General features: G+C 43.0%; 1 protein-coding gene across 4 annotated transcripts in view; it reads left to right on the forward strand.

Annotated features, from left to right (window-relative positions):
* The window catches only part of mpp7a (MAGUK p55 scaffold protein 7a), a 144,385-nt gene that overhangs the window by 61,481 nt on the left and 66,671 nt on the right, over positions 1 to 16,233 (forward strand). For all 4 annotated transcript variants that reach the window (XM_069151315.1, XM_069151316.1, XM_069151319.1 and 1 more), the window contains 2 exons: positions 1,479 to 1,556; positions 10,295 to 10,375. In XM_069151315.1, the coding sequence (XP_069007416.1) occupies positions 1,479 to 1,556; positions 10,295 to 10,375 (159 nt within the window). The remainder of the gene's footprint in view (positions 1 to 1,478; positions 1,557 to 10,294; positions 10,376 to 16,233) is intronic.

Below are 16,233 nucleotides of genomic sequence, written 5' to 3' on the forward strand. Positions count from 1 at the left end.
TATTGCTAATCAGGACGTCTCCACAGCCTCGAGCCAGACATGGTGGAAAACATGTCGTCGTAGGGAAAGATCACGTCCTGTGTTTGTGTCATCTCACAACATTTAACTCACTCCGATCCGAGTAGCATTCCCCAGCATCTCCACTGCTGCTACTGTAGAACGCCGTCTAGCTATAAAAACAGAATTTGTGTAGAGGGGAGTCAAAACTATGTCTAACAATCCTTGAACAGATGTTTTAATTGCACACAGCATCTGCAGCTGCTCACAATGTGACGGCAAACAAACTGCTTTTCTTGTCTCTTTCTGTCCCGCTGAGTGATTTTCTGTCGCAAATTGTCCCTGCTCCATCTTTGAGTGTGAGTGTGAGTGTGGATGTGTAGATGTGTGTGTATGTGTGCTCCCATGTGTGGATTTGGCCCGGCAGACACCGAGCTGGCCCGGGGGCTTCTCTGTCACTCTCGGCACAGCCAGAGAGCCTTCTGTTCCACCGTGGTGCTGGAATGCTTTCCAGGACATCCAGCTGGAGGCTCCAGGCAGAGGCCCACCTATCAGTCAGACCCGTGGCCCGGCTCCGCTTCACCATGCTGGGCCGAGGAGAGGCTCGGGAGCGGCTGCTGGGAGGATGGGCGTCCCTGTCTGTTCTCTGATGTGACCTGACAGCAGCCTGTAGCCTGTCAACGCATTCCTGCACAGCTGCTCTTAAATCACAAACGGGATGGTTTTAGTGTTTTTTTTCCCCCGTGTGTGTGTGTGTGTGTGTGTGCGCGTGTGTGTGTGTGTGTGTGCAACTGTGTGTCAGACGACATGTGCGTGGGCGCGAGTGCTTTGTTGTGTGTATAAATGATTCCATCTCTGCTCCACATATCAGCTTTTGAGTGATGAAGTGTTTTTGTGTGTGTAAATGAGTAAACGTTAACACACGAGGCGGGCTCACTTTCCATTTTGGCGACTCTCTGGAGATGCAGCTTTGTCTCAACATTGTGCAGTTGCAGTGTTGAGCCTGATAAGAACATGTTTAGCCAATTTCAGCAGACTGTTGAAATGATTTGGAATCCTCGGCAGGCCACTTGGGCATATCAAATGCTTGGTGGAAAACGGGATTGTTTGTACAGTGGCTAAGCTAACTGAAATACTCAGACCCACTCTATTGAGCACCGTCGAGGGAGTGAAAGTGTGTGCGAGTGCGCTTTGGTGTTTAAAAGTGTGATGGCTCATTGTTTTAATCGAGTGTGTGTGTGTGTGTGTGTGTGTGTGTGTGCGTGTGCGTGTGTACAATGGTGTGTATGGAGGCTGTACATGTTTTCAGACATGTGTGCAGGTGGGTGTGCACATGGCTTCTTGTGTGCCCACTTTGCTCACGTGTGTGTTTTGCTCCATGTTGACCTCCTCTCTCTCTCTCTCTCTCTCTCTCTCTCTCTCTCTCTCTCTCTCTCTCTCTCTCTCTCTCTCGTACTGATGAACACAATCTGTCTTTTCAGATCCATGAACGGCTGCAGCATTATGAAGAGAGCAAACCCGTCCCCGTCCTGCACAGCGTGGCGACTGTGGCCAGTGAAGTAAGAATTATGATTTTTTTTTTTAAGAAGAAAGGCTTCCATTTGTTTAACTGCACATACTGATGGGTGACAAATGAATGAAGAAGCCAACATAAAACATCTCCGTAAACTGATGTTGGGCCACCATGAGCTCAGAGGTAGGGCTCTCACTTTTCCCAGAAATTACATTCGAACAAATATTGAATGACACGCAGTACATTCGAATGAATTCAACCCCCACCAAACCGCCTACCGCCGTGTTTCCAGCAGTCAGGTTTCTATCGGTGTGATAGATAGTGCCCAATAATACTTTTACACCGCACTTGAGAAATTTACATTGGAATTGAGCATTGGATCATATAGATAAAAAATGATATTTCTGTTTTCCATTTATTATTGTAAACTAAATTTGCACTCGGTAGATTAACAAAAATAACAACTTAAATATACAAAGCTTATTACTAAAATATACAAAGAAATGTGTCAATGAGAGGTACCGACAATTCAAATATACAGTGTACTATGGCGGCACTAACTCTCTGTCATTGATCCACATCAGAAGGAGCACAACAAAAAGAAATCATTTGAAAAGTGTTGGTCGAACCTCCAACGGGGAAAGCGACCTTAAGATAATAAAAATATCTGTTTTTATAGAGATGAATTTAAACGATTGTAACAGTTATGCAAACTGATTGCGTTCAGCTCAAATATTTGCAATCAGCTGAACACAAACACGCTCAGAGGAGCCTTGACAGTATTCATCCTCTTTTGGTTCTTACTCTGGAGTTCACTGTTATAATAGCACCACACTGTCCGTGCTCCGCACACCGCCTGCTCTGCGCCCAAACGTCTAGCCATACACCACGAAATCTAAAATCTGGCTCTGCAGAGATATTTTCCTCTGTCAGAGACCGGATAGAAGGACTCAATCAGGGGAAAGCTGAAGATGGATGGACATAATGACAGATCGGAGGACGAGAGAACACGTGAAATGTTCAGATTCAGAGAGAGGAACCATCACAGCAGCATCACCGACTGTAGCTTCTCTTCATTAGTTAACCTGGGAAGAGTCACTTCTGTTCCAGCACATGAATAACAACATTAGCAACACGACCACTGATGAGGGTTTTGTTCCACTGGCTGTGCAGCTCTCATCAAGCTCTGTGAAAGATATTTAGTTTGATTTATAGACTAAATGTCCGGTGTCCTGCCATTTGTTACCATATTGTTCATCTGCAATACTTATTGAAAGCCACATGTGCACATAAGCCTGCACGGCTCACACACACACACACACACGCAACACACACGCACGCACGCACGCACGCATGCACGCACACACACACACACCTGTGTAAACCCAAGAGCCAGCCTGGCCTGGTGAACGCAGAGGAGGAAAAGCACTTTTACTGGTGTGTGGTTTTGTTTGAAATCCCCAGTTCTGTTTATTGTAATCAAAGTGCCTCCGTCTATTCCACCCCTTCTAAAGAGCCCACAGCCATACATCATCCTAATTAGTACTGAGTCAGGAGAAAGACGAGAGGAAGAGGGGCTGCAACTTCTACAGTCGGAGGAGGACGGAGCCCAGAGTGTCCCGAGTCTGTCAGGGAAGAAAAGGCCACCTTGTGGTCCAGAGTGGTTTTCCTGACCTTACGGGTCACAAGAGTCACTGGAGGAGTCGGAACGTTCCATCCAGGAGGTTCACATACACCAGCACAGATGACAGAAGTTCCAAACCACCCCGGACCCTGAACCAAACCAGGATGGCCGGGCCTTAAATCGTCTCAAAAATACATTTTATAGCTCTTCTTTCCTTCTGCGTGTTTGTTCTACCCTGCTGTTAGTACTGGCAGAGGACACTGCTAACCAGATAACACCAGAACAAGAACTCCGCCAGATTCAAGAATCCAGCAGAGTCTGAAGGATCACTTCTGTTTCTCTTTCCCAAGTCTTGGCTCTGCCTCCCCAACTCGTGGCAGGAGTCCACGGACTGTTGAAAAGACCCCCAACTATCAGCCTCCGGCCTCCCTCTGCCCTTACAGACTCTCTTTCTCGTTCTTTTTGTCAAATTACAGACTTTCAAATTTATGCTTCCTGGTAAATGCCCCGCAAAGCGTCTCCCAGGGATTATCAGGTATCGGGATAAAGCCCAGAGATGGTGTATCAAAGCATCTCACAGCACACCGCAATCCGGGGCCTCGCTTCCTTGGCTTGTCAAAAAAAAAAAAGAAAGTGTATTTTTAAAGCAGATTGTTTTTCAGCCGTGTCACCGCTCCAAATGAACTCTATTGAAGTGGTGGCTGAGGACCGAAGTGCAACAGGAGAGATCTACAGTTAGATGAAATTCATTTGAGGCTTGGGTTTCGGGTAATGGAGGCTTAATTTATTGGCTAACATAAAATGACACTTCAACCCCCGCCTGGCCCTGGCTGCACCGTCTCCAGCTCCCAGCAGGTGACTGCCACCGCTCAGGCAGACCTGCACCGCCACCGCCGGCTGAAACACGATCGATACCGAGCTCTGGGAAGAGGGAAGAGGTGCCGTGTTACATACATATAAAGACATGTCAGTCGGTGCCTGCACATACACTTTTATGAATGCACAGACACGATCATCACGACGGCACACACAGTCTCCCTCCAGCTCTCATCAGACCTGAAATAGAACCACATGATTCACTGTGGAATGAAAAATACCACTTTACATTAATCAAACGGGGCAAATCAGCCTCACACATGAACCACTTTCAATCTGTCGATCCTATCGGACTCTTTCAACCACGTCGAAAGTGAGACACACCACATCAACAGTCAGTTGAATGCCAGCCCTTCGGTCCAATCGGTGTCCATCACTTGAACTGTGACTGACGACTCGCGTCCTTCTCCGCTTAAAGAAACCGTTTCCTCTTCTGGCCAGCTTCCCAACATCTTCATACCCACCCTGCTGTTACTGGGAAAGACCACTGGGTGCCATCAGAGAGCACTGGTCTGTAATCCATACCTACAACGTCTAATGGGAATGAAACGGTTACATGTCAGTTTTCACTGTACAGTTTATGAGGACACTACAAGCCTTCGAAAGGTCCAGTTTTTCAAAGATGTAAATACAAATTCTGACCAAAGGGTTTCATCTTTAAGCCGAAGGATTTAAAACCAAAGAATGGGTGCTTTATTGACCTGATTGAAATGATAACTGGCTTTTCATTATTGCCATGATAACATTACTTTTGTCAGCAGGCTTACTCTAAAGTTGGACTAGTTCATGTTTCTACTCACCAACACATTGTAGTAAATAGAGGAAATGCAATTTTTACTTTAGTGCTTTCATTCAGCTACCTGCCTGTGACCTGATCATAATGTTCATTCATTAAACACAGAAGAAGAAAATACTCAACACCCTCTGATGTGGTAAACTTGGATTATCAGAAACAGATGCAGTCAGTTACTTTTCTCATTTTGTGAGAATAAACATATCTAGAACTGAAGCATTTGAGGGATTCATCTATTTATCCATCTATAGACTGGCAACATTTTTAACAACGGATTAATTGTTGATCAAGAAAACATTTTTCTATTGTTGTGTTGGGAAACATGTAGACTAAAGACTTTTACTTGGGTATGAGGAAATTGACATCATTCAGTATTTTTTTCCATTTTTATTTCCATTTAATAGATTAAAAATAAGATGAGTTATTTGAAGAAATAATTAGCGGAATGATCAATTATGAAAATTACAGTATTCATCATCTGAATGTATTGTGAGAAAAACTTATGAGACACTTATACCTTGCCAGTGTTTGAACCTTCATGTCTCAGTTATTTCTCTGTATTCTGTCTGTTAAAAGAAGTTTTTTTTATCACATTGTTTCCGTAGTATCACACACACAGTATACAGTACATCATATACAACATACATATATCTACGTACCTTTTGAGTTTATGTTGAAGAAAGATGCAAACATGTCTGTTTGTATCTAAGTCATTATTCAAGATTGAAGTGACTGCTTCTCATCCTGCTGATATTCCTGAAGTATTTTAAGAATGACCCCATTAATGAAACATTTGGATTGAGAACACTGTTTGAAAACTAATATGTCTCGTGATACCGAGTCTTTTTAAATCTGATTATTTGCATGAGAAGAACTCACATATTCATTATTTCCCTTTAAATTAGATTTTTCGCAGAGTGAACGTCAACATTTAGACCGTGAGACCTTAAACTGTTTATTGAAGCCTGTAAAATATAATAATAGGAAAACATCTCTGAGCATGACTGTGTAAAATCTCATCAAAACGCTGCGCGACAAGGAATTTCCATTAAATGCTTATTGTAGTCGAGCAGTGTGTTATTGATCAGTTGTACAGCAAGTCAAGCCAAAGTGCGTTTTATTGATCATATGAAGTGGATGACGCTGCCTGGCAGAGATCAGATTTTCAGAATAAAAGCTTTAATACATTTGAATAAAAGCTGTTTAGAAGTTTGGTGCGCTTGATGTATTAGCGGCGATATATCAAAGCAGCGAGCCCTCAGCCGTTCAGGGTCAAGAGAGAGCTGTAAACTGACATGCTGGGATCAAACTTATCTAAACACTGCAGCGTCTGTCCTGACATTTAACAAATGAAATATACCCAGTCTCAGAGGAGACCGGCATCATTTTTTTTTTTTTACCTCTCCCTTCGCTCTCTGTGAAGCTCTGAGGATGGAAAATGTGATTCCAGCGGGGAAGCATGAAGGTAGACAGCAGAACGTGTTGTCAAACATGTCCCATCTGCCCTCTGAGCTGAGTTATGGGACAAGGAGCTTTAATAAGACAATACAGGGGACTGGGAATGTACGGTCTTCTTCAGTCTCCCTCGTGGAAATGGCGAGGCGATGAGATGACGGATGGTGCTACATCAGAGCAGGAGATGTTCCCGCACTAAAGACATTGACCTCAATTCCCCTCCATCTTTATCTTTCTCTCTTTTTTTCACGCATCTCTCACTTCCTGTTTTTCTTCTCGGTCCTTCTCTCCTTTAGTCACCTTGTCTTTTTTTTTTTTTTTTTTTTTACTTTTTCCACATTTTGGTTTCTTTTCTTCTCACCTTACTCATCTCAGATTCTTCTTTGTCTTTCTGATTGTCTATATTTGATAAAGTGAAGTCATGCAGGGTTGAATGAGGTTCAGCAGGAGTAACCTTTACCTCTGTGGCTATTCATTAGCATGGTCTCCTTCCCGGGAGGGAAGGTCAAAACTAATGGAAATAATGAAAAGACCCAAACACTCCCTCAGCCTAAAGCACATGTTGCTGTCTTGGGATGAAGTGACAGAGCATCCTCCCTAACCCCGACCTCACCCTCGGCCCCCTGCCTTTACCTCTGCCTCACCTCTGCTGCTTTATTCCTGCACCACAGGGGTCGTTAGTCAAACAAACTCGAGGTTTTTCCAAACTCTGTCATCATCTGACCGAGCGTCACACATAAAGGAGCACACTGCAGTTTGGGGAGATTTCCCCGTTCGGCTTATCTCTTACGTGTTGACAACAGAGGCTCCAAAATGAATGATGCGTCTCTTCACGCTTCTTTGCTTCATGTTAAGACTTTTACCACACAGCCATCAGTTATTCTGTGTTGGACTTCTCTCTCAATTCTTACCCGTTTCGATCATTTCATCTTATTTTTACGTTGATGAAATCAAGTGAGGTTCATTCATTTCACTGTGAATCACAAATTTGTTCGAGCTTTAAACTTTGTTTTATTCTTAAACTTTTTGATTCGGATGTTAAACAAAAGTCCTCCAACACTACCCCCGCAGGAAACCCAAGAGAGAAACCTCAGCTGGAGCATCGTAATGTTCCAGAATAGACAGACATGCAAGTTACAGATGAGACAGAAGGAGCAGCGGTGGGATTTCAACATGGAGACAATATAACGAAGGACATAAGTGTAATATTAGCTCGATCCTGTCACATGCATCATATATATGGAGGCTGACAAGTCAGGGGAGAAATTCTACAAATAACGTGTCCTAGCAGGGCTCAGCATTCTATCTGTATTATATTGATATTGTGATGTGAGACTGGATATCATTTTACATATAATGTTGTGATATGACACACTGTACGTGTCTCTTCCCGGTTTTAAAGGCCGCATTACAGTAAAGTCATGTCATTCATATGAACTGACCGGACTGTTACAGCTGTTATATTTTATATATTTTTTCTATATATTTTGTGACAGCACCGATAGTCATCCCAGTTTTATTGTTGCAATATTGATATTGAGGTATTTGGTCCAAAATATTATGATATTTTACTTTGTCCTGCCCTACAAGTTTATTTTTCTTATATTTTGATCGCAGTTCTTAAATGAAAAACAAATTTAGGGCCACTTACGATTTTTTTTTATTTATGTTACCTTTTTATATCTGAAAAATTGACCAGTGGATGATAAATCATCAGATTTGTTCAAGTTCAAATATTGAAAGTGCGATAATCATGTCATTTAAAAGAGTCGACGTGGCTTCAAGCACTGGAGCGAAAACTGCGAGTCGTTGAAGACATCGAGCGGCCAGCTGTTACTTTATTCTTTGGTTCATTTATAATTTATGATAGAGATAAGAATATGATATTCGTTCTTCATATTGTTTTACACAAAGTTGTTTCTTGTTTCTCACTTTGAGGTTTCAGTCCATCACTCATTGATCTGTTCTAATTCAAGCAAGGAAATCTGGCCATGGTGTTCTAAACAAATCTTTCTTTCAGATTTTAGACATTTTATTACATTAACAATTTGAAAAGCAGGCTTGATTTGAGATTGTTTATGATAAACAAAACATTTATCCAGAGCCCCTTCAAGGTGATACTTTACTGGGGCTGCAACTAATTATTAAAGTATTGTCATGGTCGATTAATAGTTATTTTCTTGATTAATACATACTGCAACAGGTCTAATGTAGAGAAAAATCACATCAGACTTGTCCTGCAGCCTGAGGTCACTGAGGTTGTCCGATACATTCAGTTTACAGAGATTTATAGATGGCTGTTTGCTTAAAAAAATACTGTATTTGATAGTCAAAGCAGCTGGTGGTTAATTTTCTAACAAGTCATTTCAGCGCTGCATTTATTTATTCTTTAAATAAGGCTAACGTGAATGAGCTGAAGTATAGTCAACACGCAGCAGACAGAACTATTGAAGGACACGTGGATCGTCGTGGTGTCTGTATTCTTACGTTGACCATCCGTACACGTGTGTTACTCACAAATGTGCGTACAACATCACTGCGAGCTCTCCCCTCCACCTCCGCTCACATGCAGATTCATCTGATTCTGACTTGCACTGGCCCTCTCGGTGCAGCAGACACAGCAGAGCACAGACAGATCTTTGTGTGGGACGGCTCGCCGCTCCTCTCCACACTCACACTGCGTCCAGGAGGATCGACCATAAATCAGAGCGCAGACGGAGGAGCGTGGCCCGGGCTTTAGAAGCACAGTCACTCGCCTCAGAGCTACCAGACATTCATCATGAACGTAGCCCAGCTCGGTCCCGCTGCTCAGAGATGCTCTCACAGCTCCCATTGTTTCCAAGTGGAATAGACTGTTTTCTTTAGTTCCTGAGATTCTCGCTGAAAAATGATCCGGCAGTTTGGCAAATTTAATCAAAAGCAAGGTGGCAACAAGCGGGAGTTCTCTGTCCCATGACAAAGCGCGACCTCGCCTCCCGCTAAGATGTTCCTAATTTAGCTCCTTTAGGTCTGCTGCTTGGGGACACCTGAAAGTACAACCAGCATTCTAAAAAACTGAGTCTTTTATTTTGATTGGGTTAAGTTATCACCAGCTTAGTTTCACTTTGGGTTTGTTATAGAAGATAATATAGAAAATAAACATGTATTGCAGTTAAGGTGGAGATTGAATATAATCTGAGTTGTGAACCATATTGTATCATTACAATGGTCATAAGACCAAAAAATACAATACATATTGTTACAATAGCAATATTCCTGTAGTTGATGTAATGATGTCATACTGTGACGTTACATACTGTGGAGGATTTAGTTCCATATATTGGAAGTGGTTTGGTTACTGGAGATCAGATATACAACAACTGGATGTTAATATGATCGTTTTTACTGAATATTTGAAGGCAAACTGTACATTTACTGTATGTTGAAATAAAACTATAATAATTATTTTGTTACACTTATTTTTTTTTTTTCATGTCAAGACCGTTGATATCACAGAAGTACCCTGAAATATCGTGATATTATTTTAGGGCCTCATTGCCGACCCTAAATTAGAGGAGTTCTCGATAACCTTTGGGCCGCTGTGGTTGTTCAATCCCTGGACCTGCAGGACTAATCTGGGTAGGGAAAGTAAAAGAGCAGTGATTTATCCTTCCCTCATTACCGCCACTTTAGTGTCTGTGCTTCCTTCTTCAAGTTCTGCTTCCTGGGGAGGTTGTTAACACTGAGTACAACATTAAACCACCTTATCTACTCCTTATCAGTGAAACACATGTGGTGAAGGCGCCTCCCCTGCAACCCTTCTGCTTGGCAGGACTATTTCTTTCTGTCGCAGTGAACGAGAGACTGTAAACATGGCAACTGCATGCATACCATAATAAATCAGACCTACTCTGTTTGTATTTATGGCAGAACTGCTGTTGACCCTTCTTCCTGGAGAAATTGTATGTTACATTTTTTTTTGATAAACTGTATGGTGAATGCTTTTGTCTGAATGCTCTATGTTGTCTTTTTTTTTTTTTTTTTTTTTTTTTTTTAGTTGTTTGAGGAGCTGGAAGGGAAATCGGCCAACGGAGAGATCAAAGAGCTTCTGAAACTACTGACAAAACCGCACGTGAAGGTGAGTTTGATCCTGGTCTTTATTTCAGTTCTTATTTTTGTTGTCAGAAATGCTTGATTTTGCAGCGAATTTTCTCAAAGGTTACGATGTAATTTGCGGATTTTTGAGTGAGCTTTTCATGGTAAAATTACAGGAATTAGCAAAGCTCCCTCAAATATTTCAGAAATTGCTTGGATAATTACCTGATGAAGAGTAACATGTCACTCCCATGATCATAACCATGATGCATATCACAAAAATGTTTTACTTCTAATCTTAATGTTTTAAACTTGTTCGTAACTTTGAACCACAGGGCTCAAAGTTTCAACAAATGGATAAAAGTGACGTATTTTTACATACAGACGATCGGTGACTGTAATATAAAATACAAAAGCTACATCTGTTGTAAAAATAAGATCTTTGATGCTTTATAGTTGATATTAATTCAACACATAGGCCTACCGCCAAAAAACAACTGAAATTGAATAGAAAACTAATGTAATATATTCCCACAAACCCTGTTACTTTAGTTTTCTCATTTTTGCAGTTTTTGATGGTGGGTAGAGATGGAACAGAGTTATTTTTGTTAATGAAGTGAGTTTGAAAGGCAACTTTATGCCGTAACGCTTTCAGCAGAGCTGGTTGAAGATTTGTTTTGCGGAAAAATCGCGCAAATTTTGCAAAACTCCTTCAAATATTGCAGACATTGCTTCAATTTAAGTTAAATGCTCGCAAGACAACAATTTCCTGGCAGGACTGTTTTTTTATTTTATATTCAGTGAATTATTATCAACCACCACATTATCTTCTTAGTGGAGGACTAAGCATTGTCTGGACTTGTATAATCTAAATTAAATCTCTGCGATTATCATTGTGTACACAAAATAATCCAGCTGTTACATCTTGGCCTTCTCTCGTCTTCCTGGCTGCAGCCGCTGGCCTCGTTAGCCTGTCGCAGACAGCTACAAAATAAATTTACACATTTTATTTTCTAATGCATGACTCTGGCCATCCATCAGGCCCTCCAGGTGTTTGAGCCAGACAGAGCTGCCTTCATGACGTCGGGATGGAAGGAGACTTGGACGGGCTCCTTTCTTAATGCGCTGTCGTCATGCTTATTTGGGCTCTGCCAGAAACAACAGCTCCCCCACCATAATACACACACAGACACTTCCACTACATACAAATACTCAATACCTCTCGGTGTCAAACAGCAGGAGCTCCCGGAGGAGTCCGGCTCAGAAGTGGATGTTTGAATGTATGTACTAGTGATGATGGTTCATTTCTTAAATCCTGCCGCTACATTCATCTGTTAAAAGAAATACAAACAATGCGTTTTCTGTAGAAAGACTGATAGGTACAGGAGAGGTGCAGATACAGACTGTAGGAGAGCCTGAGAAAATGGGCTTCGGAAACACATACACACACAGTGGATACACTCATCACTAACACACACACAGTGGATACACTCATCACTAACACACACAGTGGGTACACTTATCACTAACACACACAGTGGGTACACTTATCACTAACACACACAGTGGGTACACTCATCACTAACACACACAGTGGGTACACTCATCACTAACACACACACAGTGGATACACTCATCACTAACACACACACAGTGGATACACTCATCACTAACACACACAGTGGGTACACTTATCACTAACACACACAGTGGGTACACTTATCACTAACACACACAGTGGGTACACTCATCACTAACACACACCGTGGATACACTTATCACTAACACACACACAGTGGGTACACTCATCACTAACACACACAGTGGGTACACTTATCACTAACACACACAGTGGGTACACTTATCACTAACACACACACAGTGGGTACACTCATCACTAACACACACACAGTGGATACACTCATCACTAACACACACCGTGGATACACTTATCACTAACACACAGTGGATACACTCATCACTAACACACACACAGTGGGTACACTCATCACTAACACACACAGTGGGTACACTCATCACTAACACACACAGTGGGTACACTCATCACTAACACACACCGTGGGTACACTCATCACTAACACACACAGTGGGTACACTCATCACTAACACACACACAGTGGATACACTCATCACTAACACACACACAGTGGGTACACTCATCACTAACACACACACAGTGGATACACTCATCACTAACACACACCGTGGATACACTTATCACTAACACACAGTGGATACACTCATCACTAACACACACAGTGGGTACACTCATCACTAACACACACAGTGGGTACACTCATCACTAACACACACAGTGGGTACACTCATCACTAACACACACCGTGGGTACACTCATCACTAACACACACAGTGGGTACACTCATCACTAACACACACACAGTGGATACACTCATCACTAACACACACACAGTGGGTACACTCATCACTAACACACACAGTGGGTACACTCATCACTAACACACACCGTGGGTACACTCATCACTAACACACACCGTGGGTACACTCATCACTAACACACACACAGTGGATACACTCATCACTAACACACACAGTGGGTACACTCATCACTAACACACACACAGTGGATACACTTATCACTAACACACACACAGTGGGTACACTCATCACTAACACACACACAGTGGATACACTCATCACTAACACACACACAGTGGATACACTCATCACTAACACACACAGTGGGTACACTCATCACTAACACACACCGTGGGTACACTCATCACTAACACACACCGTGGGTACACTCATCACTAACACACACACAGTGGATACACTCATCACTAACACACACAGTGGATACACTCATCACTAACACACACAGTGGGTACACTCATCACTAACACACACACAGTGGGTACACTCATCACTAACACACACAGTGGGTACACTCATCACTAACACACACAGTGGGTACACTCATCACTAACACACACAGTGGGTACACTCATCACTAACACACACAGTGGGTACACTCATCACTAACACACACAGTGGATACACTCATCACTAACACACACCGTGGATACACTCATCACTAACACACACCGTGGATACACTCATCACTAACACACACCGTGGATACACTCATCACTAACACACACACCGTGGATACACTCATCACTAACACACACACCGTGGATACACTCATCACTAACACACACAGTGGGTACACTCATCACTAACACACACAGTGGGTACACTCATCACTAACACACACCGTGGATACACTCATCACTAACACACACCGTGGATACACTCATCACTAACACACACACCGTGGATACACTCATCACTAACACACACAGTGGGTACACTCATCACTAACACACACAGTGGGTACACTCATCACTAACACACACAGTGGGTACACTCATCACTAACACACACCGTGGATACACTCATCACTAACACACACCGTGGATACACTCATCACTAACACACACACCGTGGATACACTCATCACTAACACACACACCGTGGATACACTCATCACTAACACACACAGTGGGTACACTCATCACTAACACACACAGTGGGTACACTTATCACTAACACACACAGTGGGTACACTTATCACTAACACACACAGTGGGTACACTCATCACTAACACACACCGTGGGTACACTCATCACTAACACACACAGCCACGATCCTGAAGAGGAATCGTTGGAATCTATCACGACTCTGCTCTCCTACTTTGCTACACAGGGACTCGGTGAGCTCCTCTGTCTTTGTCAGCCCCAAAGTGAAATTTGCCGGCAAATGATCAGTGCGCTCGCCATGAAGCATGCCTGTGTCAGAAAATCCCGGGTTTATTATTTTAATTACTCTTACACTGGAGGTATTTGGCATGGCAGAGGTCAATCCATCAAAACACGGAGCTTGTGAAAGTCATCGATCAGGAAGCTCAGCGAGTTCAGCTGATGAGGTGAAGGAGAGGTGAAGGCGGGAGATGGGACTGAGGGGTCCAGGTGCACGCACACACACACACACACACACACACACACACACACACACACACACACACACACACACACACACACACACACACACACACACAAGGTTCTCAGCATCAATTCATCCATATAAAAATCATCCAATCCCCTCTGAGCTAATATAATTACCCCCCCCCCCCCCCCCCCCCCCCCCCAGCCCTCTCTACAGAGCCTGTCCACCAACACCAGCTGATCATGCAGCTTGGATCAGTGGGCGTTCAGACCGAAACCAGCTATATGTTCAAATAAATACCAAATACCGGTGTCAGTGGAGGCGTATGGCTTCAGGCAGTCGAGAGACAATAAAGTATAATCCAGGAAGTCCAGTTTCAGTTACAGATCCACATGTTACGGAAGGTTTGAGGATGTAAGGCCAACGTACTGCACAGCAGCGTATACTATTACAAGGAAGGTTTGATGGAGTTAAAGTCACTCTGAAGACGCTCTTCGTCTTTTCTGTGCTCATCACAGAAGGCAGTTTGGTATTGAGTTCACCTTTGAATTTATCCTCACTGAGATCAAAGAGCAACTAAAGAGCTGAATATCTTCTACTTGGTGACTTCCAGTGGTCGAATCCTGCTGCCGTGAGTGTCCTTAAAGATGTGTCAGTGCTCTATGGTATCAATGGATGCGGCTCCAGGTGGAACAAAGTTGAAGCAGTACATTGCTTGTCAGTCTGGTTTGTATATGCTTTTTAAGTCCAATTATTATAATCTTACTAGATCAGATTTATTTCAATTTACCAAATTCAATTTCTGGATGGGAAATCTCTTCCATTAGGAAGAATTAGTGGTTTAAAAATCAAATATCCCAAGAACTTGTGATGTCTATTTGTAAAGCAAACATTACTTCTGTCAGGAGAAAACAAAGCCATTTCACCAGCTTCACTTTTGTCTGCTCAGGAAGAGCCTCATCAATATTTACCTGTTTTCACTCCATTTGCTCTCTTTTAAAATCACTGCTGTCGCTCTGCTCTCCCAACACCTCGGGACGCCGCTGAGCCGACCTCAGCTCCGGTGCAGAAAGAGGTCAGCCAAACAATCCCACACCAAACAATGGAAAATATTCGGCTACTGCTTCCTCTACTGCCGGCCGGTGCAGATTGGCAGAAAGCCCAGCAGCACAATCCAAGTCAGACAACCTGCGTAGCAAATGGCATTTTATGTCTGAAAAAGGACTCCAACCAATGACTTTTCAGAAACTTCACAGCAGGGAGAAGCAACAGAAACACTCAGTAGAAGAAATCCAAAAAGTACTGGAACCTGCTCATCGAGGCATTAAAGGTGCACCAAGCAGCAGTGAGTGCTTTGTTCAAAGACAGCTGCATCCCCCTATTCTGGATCTTCTATAGTTCTCGTCCTTTTAAAAGAAAAAGGCCTCTTATGTCAAAGGTTCTTCCCTTCAGTCGACCCTTTAGAGTAGTAACGCAGTATATCTGTTTTTTAGGGCAAGTGTTGTTTGGTGTTTGACATGTGTGTGTGTGTGTTCACACTCTTCCACAGACTTGCTGCCCCCCAACTTCACAAACTCTACTCCTGCGTGTTGGTTCACGGCGTTTATAAGCACATGGGCCTGACATGGCCAGACTAAACACTCCTGCTGGCTTCATCTGGAACATTCAGTCAACAATAGATCAATTCCAGCATCTTGGTTTTGGAGGGCGAGCTTCGACGGCATTTTCCTGACATAGTGTCTCGAGCTGTGAGCAGCATGTGTGCTTCAGAAACGGAGCATTAAAACGTTGCTCTCTTTCTGTCTCTTTCTGTCTCCATCTGTCCTCCAGGGCACTTGATACCGTACCAGCCAGGCCCAGTGTAAATCACAGGGCTGGTGGTGTAAAAC

Source organism: Embiotoca jacksoni, unplaced genomic scaffold (genome assembly GCF_022577435.1).
Source record: "Embiotoca jacksoni isolate LCO1_2020_lvr unplaced genomic scaffold, fEmbJac1.0.p SCAF_17, whole genome shotgun sequence".
NCBI classification, from domain to species: Eukaryota; Metazoa; Chordata; class Actinopteri; family Embiotocidae; genus Embiotoca; species Embiotoca jacksoni.